General features: G+C 44.8%; 1 protein-coding gene across 3 annotated transcripts in view; it reads left to right on the forward strand.

Annotated features, from left to right (window-relative positions):
- Window positions 1-19199, forward strand: part of LOC104138483 (netrin receptor DCC) — a 608580-nt gene that overhangs the window by 405677 nt on the left and 183704 nt on the right. For all 3 annotated transcript variants that reach the window (XM_009666101.2, XM_068925912.1, XM_068925913.1), the window contains exons 8-9: window positions 6823-6979; window positions 15247-15401. In XM_009666101.2, the coding sequence (XP_009664396.2) occupies window positions 6823-6979; window positions 15247-15401 (312 nt within the window). The remainder of the gene's footprint in view (window positions 1-6822; window positions 6980-15246; window positions 15402-19199) is intronic.

Here is a 19199-nt window from a genome sequence, read left to right on the forward strand (position 1 = left end):
AATACTTTTAGGTATAGCACTTGGAGAACACGTTGTCTGGTTCATTGACTGGATGAAAATGGGAGGGGTCAAAATCTGTGCCTGGTCCTCAAAAAAGGTAATTGGAGATGCTTGCGCAGAAAAGAGCGTTTTATTTGGCTGTAAGTAGTGAGCTGCCAATAACTTGTCAGATCCAATACGTATTTGAGACAATTATACCTATTTTGTATCTACCTAAAGGTCATCTGATACAATGTCTGCTTTTCTTCTAGGTCAAAAACAAGATTAAAATTTATTATCCACCTCTTCAAAGTAAGGAGTTACTTAACGGCCAGACTGAACCACTGAGATTCATTTGGTTTTCTCTGTTTCACGATTTTCCCTGACTTTGTCACTTAACCTGGGAGGGTTAGAGACCCTCGACTAGCTGGGACAGTCCTGCTGGATCCATGTCCCATGGCTCCATGTCCAAGCCACAGATCACTGCTGGGTTTTAGGAGTGGCCAGCAGGGCTAGTAATGGTCCTGTGAGTGTGCCGTGTCAAATGCAGAAATTCTCCTTGCTTTCCCCTCTCGAGGTGTCTGCTCGGTGGCATGCCCGTGATCCCTGCGTCAAATAACATGCCCTCATGCAGCTCCTTCACCAGCACATACCTTCTATCCTAGAGTGCTTTCTTCCATCTGGTTCCTGTCTTAACCTGTGTCTGGAACGTGGAAGCAGAGGGCTGCTTTTATTTTCTGATTTCTCTAAATGAAATCTCCTCATGTTACAGTAATGCTGAGTAAAGATCAGCTCCTCTCATCCGCAGACCTCGGTGTGGTCTGCTGAATTAGAAACAATTAGTGATGTGCCACAGATTTAATACAATTGCATAATTCATATTTGTACTGTTGCAATTGCAAAGTAGATTTGGAGTATTTGTGCTCTACGCACCTGCTCGGTGGTGGTGGTGTTTAGAGTTGTTCTTTTCCTCCCCTAACATAAATGAGTATTGATGGATTTTTTTTTTTTTTTTTGGTTAAAAATGGACGCGGGATTGCAGCAGACTGTGGCTGTTGTGTGGCCTGCGTTGGCTAGGGCCAGCCAATGACCTCCTCAGAGGACCGGCCCCAGAAATTGCTGCCGTCCTCTAAACTTTATGAGCTGCTGCAGTTAGGAGATTTAATGACATTGCCCCATTAAAATAAATGGGCATTCTGTAAAACGAAATGAGAGCAATTCTTTTAAAAATGTCTGTGCCCTAAAAAATGAAGAATCAGCCAAAATTGATATCTATTACAGATCTTCTTATATAAGCTTATTTTAATGGAAGAATGCCTCGCTTTTGCAGTTCCTAAGTGTTGCATATGCAGTAACTCTTGAGTTGCAGATAATCCTGCAGCTTGCTTTTCTCTCAGTTATATCTTCTACAATTCATTCGATGGAAGATGAGTCAAAGAGGTGCTGAAAAAATGACTAAATTACCTGAATACAGGAATATAAAAAAAGATGGAACTGACCAGAATATGAGTGTACAGAGCAACACTAGACAGTAATTATGTATTTGATGTTGCTTCTGGAATTAAAATTCTATGCAAATAGCTTTTCCTTTTAACACAGGATTGAGCGATGAAGACAAATTCATATTTTTGTGTCATTCTTGAAATTCATGCTGTATGAATAATCGATTTCAAGTGCTAAACCCAAGAAAAATATGGCGGGGGGTGGGGGGAAGAGACTTGAGTTAATCCGAAAGATTTCTATTTTAAGTTGAATGAAACATCTTGCTTTCCTGAAGTGAAATGCTTATCTGAAGGCCTGTGTGTTCCTTCTGTGCTTAAATACATTTAGTGAAATTTTCGAAAGTCTTTTAAAACAGAAAACTATATAAAAATTTTCTCTATGGTTGAATAGTTTCAAATTGAGGAATTGAAAAATAGTTGTTAGAAAACATCAAAAATATTTTCATGCAGCATCTTTGCTGAAATTTTTCATGTGATGTCTTGAAATGTGTTTCAGCATCAGGATATTTAGGGAAAGCATGATTTGCAGCCGGAGAGCTGGCTGAAGATTCAAAGTGTGGCAGGTTTCTCATTTTTACTGAAAAAGCATGGAGTTTCAAATCTTACCAACTAGTTTTAATTGACAGTGTTTTAAAGGTATAGATAGCCTGCAGTAGATGTTCTTATTTTCACAAATTCTAAGTGTAAAACATTGGCAACTGACAGCTTGTATAGTTATCACTTCACTAAGATTGTAATTTTGGGGGAAAAAAAAGTGTTAAATGAATGATGCCGTGAAAATTAACCACTTTCACTGAGATACAGACAGATTTTATGCATGTGTACAGGTTGCTAATTCTTCTCTGTATTAACTTATCCCCCTGAAAAAATGAGTTTGATTTTTAGAGGTAGGGAAGTGGCAACACAGTATACGCTTAAGAAGTTTAAGTTTCTGTGGGAGGTAACTGTGCGTGATTAAACACATGCCCATCTTTATTGCTTTAGAAACAGTAGAGTCAACTCATCAATTCAGGACTTAGTCCTAACGTGGATTATTAGAAGAGCTTTTAGACCAATTTTATAATTGCCAATTGAAATCCAAGAGCAATATTTTCTGTAAGCACAGTAACTTCTCAATCATAATAAATGGAGTTTTGGAAACATGAATATAGAGTGCCAGGCATTGGACAGCTTGTAATGCCTGCAAATTGCTAGTCACTGGAACGCTGAAAAGAAGAGGACGTAGATGGTGAGATATTTTCAGTTTAAGATAGATAGTGCTGGCCTGGAAACCAAAGGATGTGAATGACGCACGGAAGCAAGTAGAGATGGGACGTGACCAGAGCTCAGGTTATAGAGGTTTTGGCAGGACCTTCACGTCGGCTGGTCGATTAGGTGCTGTCTGTATGTTGGGAGGAATGTGAGAGTCGAGGTGGGAGATGTCTATGCGCTCCACAGCACGCAGCAAGATGGAGAGAAATGCAAGCGAAGACGTGAATGCCCAGGAGGAGGAAGTAGCCCGGCTGGTGGCAGCGACCGTGATGGGCTCCTTGCTGTGGAGCTGGGAGGAGTGTCGCAGTGTCCCGTGCTTCTTGCCCACGCCCTGTCTCTGCCCCGTGCTGTCTTCTGGGAAAATGACCGATGTCATATATTGCCACCTCCACTTAGCAGTTATGGTGGTACATCTTCCTGACATCACATCCCTTGTGGGATATAGTTATGAGGGTTTTTTTCGATTCGTTCATCATCTCTTCTTGTATACCCCGCGTAAGCTTTTACCAGTCTCTCACTGTTGTCATTTAAAGGGTAGAGGTGCTGCTGCTAGGATCTGCTTCCCTCTGTGTGTAGACCATTACGTGAGCATGTCTGTATTTAAGAGCTATTGAGGCTGCCACATGTATGTTCACATGATAGGAAAGAAATAATACGTGAACTGTAGTAGCATTTTCCATTCTTCCTTTCTTGAGTTTGCAAGAAAGCAGCACTCTCCTGCATGCAGACATGCTAAAGCTACATTTACAAAAAAAAAAAGTCTGTCTCTGAGTTAGATCTCATTCCAGTATTTTAAATTACAAATAGCCTGTGACTGCTATATATGGGAAATGTTGGCGAATGGGCATGGCGCACAGCGTGAGAGACGAAGCAGCAACAGGTTCCAGTGCTAAGTGCAGCTGCACAGGTTAAATCAGGGCAAATTTTGCCCTTAGCTGTTTAAAAAGTCCGTAAGTGGCCTTGTACATGTTTTACAACCGATCTTTATTTCACAAATAAAGTCTGTAAACAAGCAGGTGCGGAGCATCTACATCAAACATATTCTACTTTTCTGGAAAACTTTTGCTTCAGGACTACAAGAATGGAGATGCTCCATTTGCCTTTCTAAATGGAAACATATGAAAATCAGGACGTATTGGCCTAGACTCAGATTTCCCTCTGTTGAGTATGTGGTGATTTATGCCTGTGGAAAGTGAATCAGAGCAGTAATGTTTCATGCTCCCATGTAGAGGTAGATGGTTATTCCCCCTGCCACGAGAGCAGAGAAAACTAAACTTCATAAGGAGTTAAATAAATCACGTCAGGCTAAAATCAGACCCTGTCAAACTCTGATGTAGACAATTTAACAAGCAGTGGATTGATCTTGTATAGTCCTATGAAAGAGTGAAGGATTTCAGATATTACTTGCGGAGATAATTTCAGGTTGCATGTCTTTTCTATATTGTACTATTGTACTATATATGTTTGCTATTCACTGCTAGCAACAATAAAAGTGAAATTGCTTTTGTCAGTGATAGCTCTACAGAGTTTACCGAAAGCCAGAGTAAAATATATACTTAGTGGACTAGAACTCCCATCCCTGGCTTGCAGCTTTTCACCTCAGTTTTGTCGCTATCATTTTAGTAAGTTTGGGTTGTTTGCAAAAATAATTTGTCAAGGTCAGTTTGCACAGTCTGGCAGAACAAAGGCCATAGTGAGGACAAATGGCCCAGAGCAGCAGAGGATGGTAAGAGATGCGGCGGCTCATCGCTGCTGTGGCCAAGCCGAGCTCTGGGAGTGGAACCGGCAGCTCCGGGGTAGTTGGCAAAGGGTCGTATGCGCCGGATAGACCCAGACTAGGAAGCGCTGGGCCAAGGGCTGCAGACACCAGCAGGTGGGAAAGCATCGGCTGTAGCACCATTCTCCCGTTCCCTTAGTTAATGTTGTAACCATTAGGAATTGCACACAAGGTGAACAATGCCAAGTGATAAATGGATGTAATTTCTCTACCATGAACATCTTGCTCGCTTCCATGTATTTAAGTATGCCCTGAGCGACCAGATCAGACTCCACGGGGTCTGCCTGCGCGGGGACGCTGATGCTATGGATTCAGCTCCATTTTTTAGGTACTTATTCAGCATGTTTGAAGGTAGCTCCTGCCATTTGGTAGTTTGAGGAGCTCTTTAGGCTCCAGCATCCGTGTTATCTGATGATTCCATCATCTGTGATCTCGAATTTTCCGTGGTGGGAGCTTAAACACTGAGCTTGTACATAGACCCACACATATAGTCACCTAAGTGTAAATGTCGGGACTTAGAACTTGTCTTCCTGCAAATTTTTGAATACAAAATCACCGTCGGTGGAAGAGAGGTGCCCAGACTGCCCTGCTCAACTAAGATGATGGCTCTTTGGCAGAGGAACCAGAGACCTGAGTATTTTTTGGAGGAACTGAGAGTTTGTGCAGACCCTCAGATGCCAAAGTAGCTAGTAATGGGGCAGTTTTCTGAATTACTGTCTTTGATTTAGGTACCCAAACTCCACTGGCAAAGACTTGTAGGTGTGTGTCTGTGTTTTTTCAGATCTTGCCCTTGGTATTTCTCTAATGATGTTTACCTAATCCAGTCCTCATTAGAAGAAGATAGTGCACTTATGCTTATAATACATAAGTCAACATGTAGAATAGATCAGAAGCCCAAATCTGCTCAGTCTGACTGCGAAGCAAAATAGTCGCGTCGTTCTAATATAAATGTACACAGAATTATACTTAGTCTTGTGTTTGCACATTATTTAGATCAGTGGCCCATGACTAAGGATGCTAAATGCAATCTCAGTGCAAATAACGTATCACAACTGTGCAGCTGAAAGAGCTGAGACTATGGCTTAGTATTATTTTTTCCACACATCATTACACTGGAAATGCCACCGGGAAATTCCTTAATTCCTTCTTTTTTCGATTGATGACAACATGGAAGGGGTAGTAGTATTTATTATTTATAATAATGATATTAATGAGTGTTAATAATAATATAGGGAAGATAAAAACGCTAAGCCAGTATTTAGTGAATGTCACCTTTTTTACATAAAACTATCCTACATAAGCTGTTTAGATAATTCAATGCTTTTAATGATCTCACAGTAAATTAATGCTATTAATATGGTAACTAATCAATATATATACAAAGACTGACCAAAAATGACCTGCAATTATGAAGAAAGTTTGCTTTTTAATTTGAAACCAGTGGCCAAACCTGCATTTGAAGGCAGCTGTGGCCTATGAAATCAGGCCTGGCGTTGCATGTTTGGCCTCAGAGAAGGTTCAGTGACTGCGGATGATCCCTGAGATGCGTGTGCTAGATCAGGATATAGCTGACCGCTGACACTGTTGTTGAATAATAAATTACATATTGAATTTGTTGTTCGTTTGTGTTGCTAGTCCAGCTTTCATATACGCTTGGTGAGCAACACACAGACCCTTAAACTCTGCAAAGAGATACTGTTATAAGATGAATTTTACTGCTCGAATCAGCAGTTTAGCCATTTCTGGATTTTGCACATAGACCGAGCACTTTTCCGTATATATCAGGGTTGATATTAACTTTCATGGTCTTTTTCCTTTTCTGTTTATCCTACTTTGGTGTAATTATCTAATAAGTCATATGCTGGACTCTACTTTTTTCTACTTTTCCCAGACCCGTGGGTTTATAGGCATCAGATTTTGAGTGGTGAGTTACTACTCTGGCAGCTTTGGGCATAGAAGACGAGGAGGGGGGAATGTGGGTGAACAAAGCAGTGCATCAGGCTCCATGGTCACGTGTACAAGAAGTAATTTCCAAGTATCAGGGGAAGCACCCTGTTCACATTTTGCTTGTTGCTGTTTAATTTTGAGGGTTATTAATGGTACAGGGTGATATATTTTAAGGTGTGATTTTACTGCTAGTTTTTTTTTCTCTCTCTCTCTTTTATCCTTTTTTCATTTTGTTCACACTCTTCCCACGCCACCTTGGCCCTGTGTTTGGTGACACCTTAGCTGTGTCCACTACTGCGCTCATCCCGACCCCCGACCCCCCGGTGCCACCAGCCTCTCTGACTGATGCCTCTCCTTCCCCTCCAGCCGTCCCGAGCTCCAGTGTCCTCCCCTCTGCCCCCCGAGATGTCGTCCCTGTCTTGGTCTCCAGTCGGTTTGTCCGTCTCAGCTGGCGCCCACCCGCCGATGCGAGAGGGAGCGTCCAGGCGTACACGGTCTACTTCTCCAGGGAAGGTGTCAACAGGTAGGTGCCGCCGTTGGGACCACGTGAGCGTCCCGCTGCCTTCCTCTGCGTGGGCGCATTCCTGAAAGGGCCTGAAGGCTTTAGAGAAGCACCTTGCAAGTGATTCTCACAAGTTTGTCTTCTCCTCCCTGTGGTGGGAAGCAGTGTGAAGCCAGAAATGTTATCTTTGCAGACTTTGTATATCAAAAGTTTATCTAACAGTACTCATCATCTTGGCGTTAGGGACAGTTTGTGGTGACAGTGATGCCTGAGGATCTTGCCTCCTCCAGCTCACTTGTCTATCATAAAACAAAATATTAGTAGCTCCATGTTTTACTTTTCATCTTCTTCTGAAGACATGCGCTCAAGTGCTGTTTGCATCCCTAGTGAAGGTGGAACTTGATGAGCTTTAATCAACCTGAGAGGAGGACTGCCTTTGGTGCAAAAGGTGTAAGATCTTGAAAATAACCTAGGACTGCGCAATGAAGATATTGCATTATTGCAAATCAAATGGGAGCAGCCTGAGCCGTTCTGGCCCCATGTGTTAGAGCTGGGCAGTAGAGAGCCATTCTGCAATAACGGCGCTACAGACCCATCGTTATACGTTCGTTTTACACCCAGGGAACCCAGATGCAACTGCTGAAGTGCTTTTTTCCCCAGCCCCACGGCTGCTGCGCGCTGAATTTTTTCTGTTTAACCTCTTTGTTCGAGAAGGTGCGCAGGAGCTAGGCTGTGGTACCAGCATGCGCCCCTGCCCAGCGCAGGGGGCCAAGCCCCCTCGCTGCCGTGGGCATCGGGGCTGCCGATGCCTCCCTGGCTGTAGGCATCTAGTTACCACCGCAGTACGTCCTGCGGGAGGCAGATGCTGAGTGGAAAGCTGTATCCATCCTGTCCAAGAGAGCGGACCAAAAGTACCCCCGCACCCCAGCGCTTGTGATTGACGCTCTTGTGTTAGGAGGAGGCTCTCAGTTTGGTGTGTCTGAGGCCGGTGCTGGAGGCTGGAGTATTAGGAAGAAGATGAATTAAAGATAGGCACTTGGATAAGATATTCATTGGCCCTAGCAAAGTAACTGAGGCGCAAAGAAGGACGGCCAAGTTCAGCGGGAGCGGAGGATGCTCAGCCTCCGCCGCGTTGCTCCTCAGCTGTCTCTGTGTGGGTACCGAGAAGGTATCAAGGATCCTTGCACGCAAGGATATATGGGTCCCGGCCTCGGTCTGCTGTCGGAGGCATCGGCAATAGTCGGGGGAAACGTGCCCGGAGATTTTTGTTTCCCTAAAGCTCTCCGAGAGCTGCCGACGGGCACGAGAGATGGGCTAACGCGGCAGAGCGCTGCTGTAGTCGCGTCTCATGTATTTTAACGCTATCTTAAAAACGTCCGAGATGTCACGCAGACCTGGAACAAGGCCTGTTCTAGCTCGGTAGGGCACCTTAGCAGTTGAACAGCGAGGAGAAAATATTAATATTCTGATGCAAGACTTTTTTTGTAGTACTGGTGGTATCTCTGAGTTATATAAAAAGAGCTAACTCCGGATGCCTTACACCTAAAAGTAATTTTCTTCCGGAGTTTCAGCAGTGCTGCTCAAGGTAAAGCACTAAGTACCGGAAAGATGCCTTAAGTTTGGTTCCCGACTAGATGCACACCTTGTTAAAGGGTCTCTTGCAGAAATCTGGGAGCTCTGTGCTAAAAAATAAAAAACCCTGTGCTTGCTCAGCGAGAGGCTTAAATTACCACCTGCAGTTCCAGCGCGACTGAATACGCGTCTCCCAATTCAGTCACAGCGAGCAGCGCCTGTAGTCTTGCAAACTTTCAGGCAAGCAACTGAACAAAATGAACGTAATTTTCCTTTAAACGCTCCCATGGCGTTGTTGAGTCGCTCAGTGTTTGCACGTTATTTTTATTTTTATTTTTTTTTACAAAAGAGCTGTTTTTCTCTTTGCCCTCCCCCCCTCCAAAAAATAAAAAATGAAATTGGCGTTGTGACGTTAACCTCAGGGATGCAAGGGGGCTCTCAGAGAAACCGCCGTAGCTGCAGGGGGAGCGGCTGCCCGCGGGCATCTCGCCGCCATCAAACGGGCTCTTGGAAAGAGCGCCTAAGAGGCGAAAGGCGGGTTTCTCAGGAGCAAAGCGTAAATCTATCCGGGAAATAAATAAGCGGCCGCAAAATACACCTGCGCCCCGAAAAGCTTCTGCTGGAGGTGGGAGCTCAGGTTGAAAAGCGAGATTTTGAAAAGGGGAGCGGGAGCAGCAGGTGTCGAGGGTGGGGGCCGCCAGCAGGTGTGGGTTTGTTAGCGTGTGGTGTGGATTTGCTCTTCGAACGGAAACGTGCAGCTCCGCGCATGGAAGCCGCGGGTGCCTGAAGCCCGTGTTACGGACTTGGGAGAGGACAAGGTCGCTGCGGGGGGAATATTGTGTGTGGTTCTTGAGGAGACCTCTCCTGCCCGGGCAGAGGATCTCCAGCGGTGGCCTCCGGGGCCGGCCGGCCACCCCGGCTCCACGTCGCCCCGCGCCACGATCGCCGAAAGAAGGAGCAGATGCATCTCACTGAAACGCGTCGGCCTTCTACCGCAGCTTATGAAGCCGGTCTTAGACCTCTGGCGCGGCCGCCTGCTTCTGAAGCTTCGTTTTTTGTTAAATTCGAGGTGGCCTGCGGGTGGGAACGTTGGATCCGTTTCCGTCTTTGCTCAGAATCGGCAGCGTTTGGATCTGGATTGGGCCCACGCTCGGCTGCCAGGTAACTTAGAGCAGAGCCTTTTCCTTCTGAGCGTTTGCCGAGTGGGCCCGATGCGGTAGCCGAGCAACCCCTGCCCGGTTCAGATTTCACATGTTCTACAAAATCTGGTAGTGGTGGAATAATTTGGGCTGATCTCCGTTTAAAACGTGGCCTTATTGTAGGTCTTACTTTGTGCCGCTCCGTTTCCTGATCTGATTTGGAGACCAAAGTTCCCGCTCTGCTGGACCACTTGTTTGTTCCTCTTTTCGTCTTCCTCCCTCCCTCGGCCTTCACTTCTTGGTTTCCTCCTGAACCAGGGAAGAGAGATTCCTACAGGCCTTTGGTGTTTATGTGATAGTAGAGCATCTTAGTTACCGCAAAGAAAGAGACATCATTTGTATCTGCTCATTTGCTCTTGTTCTTGCATATGTCTCCAAACCCCCCCACAAACGACCCCTCAGAAACAATCCCAAGATATATTTAATCACCTAGGCATAATTTTAAAGTAGTTCTGCCCTCTTGATGAGAATTTACTTTACTATATTTAAACTTAAAGTTCAAAATCTAATTGAAAATGAAAAATCCACTAAATTTATTTATAAAAAGAAAGAAGCGTTTATGCAGTAATGTATTCCTGTTCAGTGTTTTAGGCAAGACACAAGGACTAAAAATGCAGTTTGGTTGTTGATTGCAACCTTTGAAATGTCAAGCTGGTTTGAATAATGGGTTCTGATTAGTAGCCATCCTTCTTTTTTAAGTGACTACTAGCAAATATTTTTCCTAATAAATGAAATGAAATGCCCTAATCTTAAAAAAAAAAAAAAAAAAAAAAAGAAAGAAAAATGCCCCTTGAAATCAGCACAGTATTCTTTTGCAAAATTGGGACCTTTACTATTTACAGATGAGCATTCACTAGAACTTTTTCTAATAACAAATTAGTGAGTGCCTAGACGGTCACCAGAAGCCAATAGATCTTGCAGATTAACTTCCTGCATAATGCAGACTGAAGAAATTAATCAAGGGACCACTTAATTGAATACAAAAACTTATATTTGATTAAAGCATATCTTCAGGATTAGCTTAGGTTCTGAAAAATCATTCCCAGATGAACTATTTACATTTGTTTTGAGGTTTGCTTATTACAATCAAGGACTTTATACAATTTCATGGGAGAATGATAATGGAAGATAAAAAAAAAAAAGAGAGAAAGAAGTTGCGGTACTAAAAGTCCGTCCATTTTAAAATTAATAGTGTTCATTTCACAGCAAGGAACATTAACATGACTTGTCTTACTTGAAGTAACTAATTAGGTGTTTGAAACATTATAAAAGCATTTGTTACAAACCTAAGAGATATATGGGAACTGTAATTATCTTTTCTACATGCTGATACCGTGATATAACATGATCTTCACTCACTGGAAATTACGTGTCGGAGCTTCCATTTTACAAATAACTGAATGACTTTAGTCAAGGTCTTTTATTTTTAGACTATTCTTTGTGGCCAGGATTGGTTTAAGAGAGAAGACCCAAAGGGTAAAGATGCCTGGGTCAGGGATGCCAGGCCCTTTGTTTGCTTGTCCCACATTATGGAAGCATCCAAAAACTTCAGCAGAAGGTTTGGCCGTGGCTGTTTCAGACCACAAATTCACCTGCTGCCGTCACCGGCGCGCGGTGGTGAGCGATGGCAGTACCGGGGAGGCTCCCAGCGCCGCTTCTGCAGGAAACCTGCCCAGTGTTAAATCCGTGCCTTGATAATCCCTGTGCTGTAAGTCGAAGCTGGTGGTGGCCTTTGTGTACAGGCACGGTTCCTGTCACTGAACTTCAGGTATCTGCTCTGAAGCTCAAGGGAGAAAAATAGCCACATATTTTATAACACCCATCTGCAATATTTTAGGCATCTATTTTACAAAGAAAAGTGTAGGGTTATAAAGAAGGTTTAATAAAGAAGGTTTTTATATTTATAAAGAAGGTTTTTTTTTTTCCTTGCTAGCTGGAGGGTTTAAGGCATCATAGAAGATGTCACTGTCGGGTGTGACGTTGGCAGGCAGCCTGCGTAAAACAAAGAAAAAAGGGTTGTTTTTTCTCCCAACTCACAATAGCATAGTGGCATTTATTGCCACGGGATATCACAGAAGCCCAAAGTGTTAATGCGTTCAGGGTGAGGGTGTGACAGTTTGGTGGGAGGTAGATCCACCAAGGTGTCTGTGATGATCTGAGTGCAACCTGTATCCGAGAAATTCCAGAAACGTGTAACCAGGAATACCGTGCCAGAAGAATAACCACAGAAATTCCATCCTGTTTCTCTTATTCCTCGGTGAGCCCCTGATATCTGGCCGCTGCTGGGACACAAGATGGGGCTGGGTGGGCTCTGGTGTGACCTTTCCCGTCACCCTTTCCTTTTGTTTTATTTCTGTTGGTCTCAGTCTTGAGGCGTTTGCTTGATTATTGCTCAGTCCTTACTCAGGCAAATTTGGAACATTTATTTTTTGATACAGTCAATTTCTTTTTCTTTGTTTCCTTTTCTTTTCTTTTCTTTTCTTTTCTTTTCTTTTTTTTTTAAAGTTACAAGATCTTGCACTGCTATTTGAAAATGAAACAGGGCAAACGACTGCATTTGGAGGCAATGCACCGGGCAGCCACAGGCCATTAGCCTGAGGTGCAAGACGAGGAATGTGAGCTGGTCTCCCGTTTTGAAGAACGCTTCTGGGCTCAGATGCTGGCTTTTGTAGCACTTTATTTGGGAGATACTCTAGCTATGACAGCTTGAAACCCCAAAATACAGGAAGTAAAGCATATAAAGCCCAATTTGTTTAGTACTTTTCTGAGACAGAGAGAGGGAAGAGCCCCAAGCTTCCGCTCTTCAAAGCTGCTCCAGAGCTGGAAACAATCAGATTGTGTGAGCCTGGCCTTAGGCCTCCCTAAGCTAATTTGAAAAGGACCTTGGAAAGGATGTGCCCAACTTTGTCTAGGCTGAGCTGGCTGGCCTGAGAGTGACGCAGCCCCCGCACTGCCGATGACGGCTCGTGGGGTTCATCAGCTCAACCGCGGTGATGTCCTCGGGTCCTTGCACAGCTGCTGGTTCCTGTGGAGCCGGATTGCCCAGATGCGTGTCCTGGAGGCCGGGGCTGCGGCGTAGCACTCGTGTTGTTCTGCTGATGGGGACTGAGGTGGACCATGTGCTTAGGTGTGAATTTATCAGCAGGAGTCTGCTACTGCTGGGCCCCAGGGCATCCGGCACGAGGGTCCCATCACGCAGCATGGACGTGCCCTGAAGCAGCTGGACACCCAACCCCTCTGACACCCAGCACATGATGAGCATTAGAGCTGCTGAGGTTGCTTTGAACGATGCATAATTATAGTCTAATTATAGGGCACTGGCTTTGATGTTTCTAATTCCAAGTGAGGAATGAGGCTGTGGGTGCATCCCATGTAGGTTTGAGAAGGAGAGTGGCAGCCCTGGATGGGCTCATGCCTATGTGACATGGGCCTGATTTTTTCCGTTGGTCTGCAGCTTCTGGGTTAGATGCAGAATGGGCTGTATCAGAATTTCATACCTCGTTGTAGCACTTTGCACCTACATCCCAGGCTAGATAAGAGAGTTATACTGATCTAGCCCCTTTAGCCTGAAACATAGATTTGACTTAGCTCAGGAAATTACAACACTCCACAGGCGATTCAAGTGCATAGTGTGCAGTGCATATGTGCACTTTTTTTTTCTTTGCTAGGTATTTGGAGCAGATTTACTGAAAGAATGCTAGAAACCGTACAACTTTTCCAGAATTGCATATACATACCAGCACAGGTAGCACTGTCATAGAGAATTACTAAAACAGAGATCTGACTGGAGTTGTTTTTGTCACTTCATCTCCTTCTTTCTTTTCTCACTTCTTTCTCACTATTTGGAGGTTGAGAGGTCGTCTTATTGCTTTTCTGTTACTGACAAAAAAGATGTATACAGTAAGATACAGTTGCTGACAGTCCCATAATCCTGCAGCAAGGAGGTCAGGATGTATATTTGGTTACTGCCACGGGTTCCTTCATTTCAGAGGATTTATGAAAAGCTTGTCGTTGTTTAGTTCAGACCTAACTGGACGTCTGAGCTCGTCTGCGGCTTTCGGAGCCAGTAAGCTTGTTATCCATCCACTGGGGCCGTTTGCCATGCAACTGGGTTCCTACGTCTACAGTTTGAAAATAGAAATCAGAGAGAAGTGGCAAGAGAATAAAATTAGACAAGCTGAGCTAGTCAAGCCCAGCTCAGCTGCTATTAAGAAGAGCAGAGGCTCTGCCTGCCAGTCGCCTCATTTGGGGAGCAGCAGTCTTCCCAGCTCCGCTTTTGCTTTGGCAAGTGTCACTGAAAGTCTTTCTGCTGGAAGAGATGTATTAAACTACCCTTGCCTCTGATAAGGCACAGTATGATAGTTTTCCCTGGAGCATGTTCACCAGAGTTTGGTTCAATAAATTATCCGAAGGCTGGAGCAATGGTAGGCACCATCGTTCATTGGATGAGACCGTGCTGTGGCCTGAGAAATTTCATTTTGAGGAAACGCTCCCCAAAGGAACGATAAGCTCTGTGCTCTGCATTGTTGCTGTACCTGGTGCAGCGAACAGATCCGCAGCAGCACTAAAATGGTTTGACAATTAGTTGATTCAGTTTTAAATGATTTTTCCACAGCATGAAATCCACCTTTTCTATTATTGTTGTTAGCTTTTCTGAGAGCTTCTGGTAAAGGAGAAGAGCTACACATGCCATCCATAATAAATCAGTTACAAAAGCAATTTTACCTACTTGTGTTTGCAGATTGTCCATGAAATGACTGTGATTTCATCCAATTTAAACCCTGCTTTACTGTTTAGGGATTGTGTTTTTCCTGGGTAATCCTGTGTTAATGATTCTGGGTCTGTATCTCTTTTATTAGTTATTTGCTCTCAGCTCTGTAGAGCTTCACCGAATATGGAGAGGCTAGTGCCAAAGCGCGAGCAGCCCTTTAGCTCTGTGAGCTTCTGGTGTCAGGACGGCGAGGAGGTCACCCTCTGAGAGGGAGGATGCTACGATCCTGCTGCCCGTGATGGAGCCGCCGCTGCTGGCACGACGGCGGGAGGTGCCCGAAGTGGGGCTGCCGGGCTTATGCGGGCGCATCTGCTGGGGACGTGGACCTAGCTTCATCTGCAGAAACATCAGGACCTGCTTTTTCATCGTTAGCCAAGTGTTCATGAGCCACGTGTCTCACTTTGTACATCACAGATGTTTTCCTTTATTGAATAGCTGTTTCTTTCCATCACTTTTCTTTTCCTGCTGTATTAAGAAAGGCAGAGAACCAATGTACGATGTTGCTTATGAAGTGTTACAATACACGTCTTTCTTGTAGCATTTGCAGTATTTCCTGTGGACCTCGTTACCTGAATTAATTTTTTAAAGTAAAAATCAACTTAACAGAAACCCTATAATCATACAAGCCAAGGTGAAGTTTGAGAAGTAACCATATCTTGCAAACTGTGAAATGAGTAACTAAGTAATACTTTAAGATCTACATGCATGTTTAAGTTAATTTTCCTATGTGACTTTTCTTTATATAGGGAGCGGGCGCTCAACACGTCTCAGTCTGGGATGCTTCAGCTGACGGTGGGAAACCTGAAGCCGGAGGAGACCTACACCTTCCGCGTGGTGGCCTACAACGAGTGGGGGCCCGGAGAGAGCTCACAGCCCGTCAAGGTTGCCACACAGCCCGAGCGTAAGTCTGTGGAGTAATGGGGTCTTGGCTAGGGTGGCTTTAACAGCTTTAGCGATGAACTGCACCTTCAGCAACTCCCCTTTTATCATAACGCATTAATTTAAGGTTTTCACATAGCGTATGCTAGTAAATATTATAGCACAGTCCTTTTGCTTGGTAAATATAATCTTTCCTAAATTTGCAGTAATTTTTCCTCGTTGTTCCTGGAGGTACTTACAGAGCGTTTGACCTCATCAATAACAACAGTTATTGTTATTTTGCATCCTGACTTTGATGATCACACCTCCCACCTTCTATTATGTGGCAGCATATGTGTCATCAAAACCTGTTTTCAATAAATAAAGAGTTGTTTTTCAATCAGGCACATTATAAACTCACTGGAAGACTCACAAACTTTCCACTAGAGTGAACACTTTGGTTTATTCATGTTTTTATGTCATCTTAAATATTTCATATTAGTTGATGTTTGACTGTAAATGCATTTTGTTAATCTTTAGAGCATTGTGACGCTTCTGTAGATCGTTTTCTCCTTTCCGTATGTCTTGTTTGATTGATTTGAAACGTTTCCACACATTCCTGGTCTCCAGAAAGGAGTTTTCTTGCAGTCTGTTTTGTGGCAGTTTTTTCCCTTGGGACATCATCGTCCTAGAGCAGGGATGTTGCAAAGAAAGGACCAAAATTATTATTTGAGCCCTTCTACAGTAAAACTAGTTATTCAGAAGAAGTGTTGATCAGAATGGGAACGATATCTGGCTTTTAGCATCTGGGGTGGATGCAGCTCCTACTTACCTAGAGCTGGGTGCTCTACCTCTAATTCCTCGGTCTGGGGAGAACATGCTGACAGCCGCTGGTTTGTAAGGAGTGGAGAACCAAAGGGGTGAAGGGTGGGAGGCTAGACTACTCCTTTTACACTTCTTCAGTAAGTCCTTGCCAGAATATGTTCTTCTGGGGTAATGAGGTGGAAAACGTAACGCTTAACAGATGCACAAAAACTGGTTGACGTTGTCACACGTTGCCATGTGCTGAATTTTAGCTGAAAGGAAGTATTTGTCTGAAAGCCCCTCATTGTGCAAAGGTAACATCTGTGCTGACCGAGCGCGAAGTGTGTCTCCTTGATGCATGGCTGCAGGTGACTTGCTGCAACCAGGTGACAGAGGTGGTGATGACTCTCCATGAGTAGAGTAGGGGCTTGGAAACAGGTCCTGCATAAGGCAAGTCACAAGGGATGGCTTAAGGTGGCTTTTGCACCGTTCGGCCTGAGCTTGTGCTTGCGATAAACAGAGCCACAGGAAAGATGTCTCTTGGGGCGGTCGGAGCCGGTGTGGCAGATTCCCTTATGAGCATGGGAAACCAGGAGCTGGGGCTTGGCTACCCAGGTTGGAGCGAGGGCTGAATCCAGAGCACGGGAAGCTGGAAGTCGGGGCTTGGCCGCCCCGGTCGGAGTGAGGGCTGGACCTGGTACCCTTGGAGGAGGCTCCTTGGAGCTCGTGCCATTCGGTGAGCTCATGTCTGTGGCTTTGTTTGTCAGGAGACGTGAATTAGTGACACGTGCTTCCTGTCAGCATTCCCAAAACAAACCCAAACCCACAGGAGTAGTGATATTTGCAAAACATTAGCTGAGATATTTAGATTTTGGCTTTTTTTGAAATCCCTTGCATTTTAGATGTCTTCAGTTCCTCCTGCTCTGAGATTACTGTGCTGCTTACTGCACTTACTTGCAGCTATGCAACTGTCATGCTTGAACATAAACAAGGTGGTATTTCAGACCTTTTTGAGGGAATTAGTTCTGGGAAATAAGTTTATGAACCTGAGCCTTTTGAAAGTACGGTAGAGTATTGACGCATAGGTAGCGTCAATAACGTATGACCGTTTAGAAACACAAATGCACATGTATGTTTTTCTATATATTTCTATATATAGCATATATGTGTCTGTCTGTATGTGTATGGTTTACAGAAGTAAAATAGTACTTCATTCTGGAAAATTCGTTCCCCTTCCCAAAATGCGAGCGAAAGCCATGCGTCGCTACCCCCTGCTGTTACTCTGTGAAGCTGGCACGGCGCAGAGTTGCCTCCCCTGCTTAACGCAAAGTGTAGGCATGTGGAATATCTTTCTGATTTAATAACTTCGAAATTTCTCTGAAGTGTCAAGTTTGAGCATAGAGAAAATATTGTTTTCCATTTTTCTTTTCATTTCTTCCTGTTGACCAAATTATCTTATCATTTTGAGACAACTCTCTTTGGTCCTGGAAAGCCGTCAGCCTCCGTGCGCTGTCTTTTAGAACATGCTGTAACTATTGTACAATAAATTACATGGCTTCACATAAATTGAATTTCCACATTATTTGAAAATATCAGAAGTATTATGCAATCTGGCATTGTTAAAGAAGAAAGAGCTGATGAAAAAGGACATCTGAAATTCATGTCTGTCAGTGCCTGTTTCTAAAAGTGCATACATTTTCTCAGTAATCAGTTTAAAAGATCAACAGCAGAGGTTCCAGCTTTTGAAATAATCATCCAGAATATACGGGCTACACTTATATGAAGGTTTTTGTCCCCGGATTAAACCTCCCCTCCATTTTTTTTTTTCCTTTTCAGTAAACTACAACCCCTTTTTCTCTGCCTTTATGGTATATAATTTCACTACAGTATTATCAGTGCGGATTTAAATCCCTGCTTGCTTAAGCCTTGTCTAATCTTTTCATACCACATGTGGAGACTTTGTGAGTTATTACTTTGGCTGCTCGAGGTGATGCTCAAGCAGCTCGGCAGTAGAGGACAAAAGCAGCCCAGCTCTCGCGGCCCGGCAGGCTGACGTGGCCTGCGCGAGTGTTGAAGGTAGTCCCTCGCCCTGCCGTGGGACCGGCTCCGTTCCCCTCGCAGCCCTTGCGAATGCAAACCGGTTCCCTGAGCAACCTGGGCCCGCCGCCACGCGTGCGTTGGAAGTAGTCGGTGCAAGGAGAGAGGGACGGGGAGGCACGCGGGTACGTCCCAGAGAGCCCCCGCGGTGCCGCGGCTGTGCAGCGGCGCCCAAGCCTTGCAAACTCGCCCGGTAGCATCCGTGCGCCAGCGCGTCAGCTTAGCGCGCGCTTACGCTTCAGCTCCTACCTGAGGATCTTTAAGGGCTTCGTGAAGAAGAATGAATTACTGCCTCCTTTGGAGGCAGGCAAGTATTATTATACCTACTTCAGAGACTCCCAGAAGCCCACCTGTGTTCCCATGTGTCTGCCGCCTCCTGGGCCCCCGCCACGATTCCCCGCACAGCTGGCCAGGAGGATTTCCACTCCCGCCCGCCTGTCCTGTGCATAGAGCTGCTGCATGGCTCTCTTGCGTTTGACCGACGCCGCTCAAAGAATCCCCCCGTTTCCCACTGCGATGCGGGAACGCCTCTGAGATTGGAGCCTGTTAGGGTCCTGTGCCCTCCCTCTCCCTTCGGTCCCTTGCACTGACCCATCCTAACATGTGCCCAACCCATCCTGTCCCACCAGTACTGGTTGTGGCTGTTAAGTGCAGGAACATATAGTTGGGCTGGGCTTAGGTAATAAATGGGGCACCATACAGCAGCTAGAGGGTGATCCTACTTACATAGGAGACTGCTCAACTTTGGTTAAAATCACTGAGCTCCACACTTGTTCAGATACTTTTGTAGTTGCTTTCAATTCCCATTAGTGGCTGGTGTGTATCTGTGCTTAGAAATCAGTCCCTTTGTGACTTGAGAACATCATTTTTGTGATTTTGGTGGGGAAACATTTTGTTTATCGCTTGCTGGTTGCCCCTGAGACAGGTAGCAGCAAGAACT

The sequence above is a fragment of the Struthio camelus genome, chromosome W (genome assembly GCF_040807025.1).
Source record: "Struthio camelus isolate bStrCam1 chromosome W, bStrCam1.hap1, whole genome shotgun sequence".
NCBI classification, from domain to species: domain Eukaryota; kingdom Metazoa; phylum Chordata; class Aves; order Struthioniformes; family Struthionidae; genus Struthio; species Struthio camelus.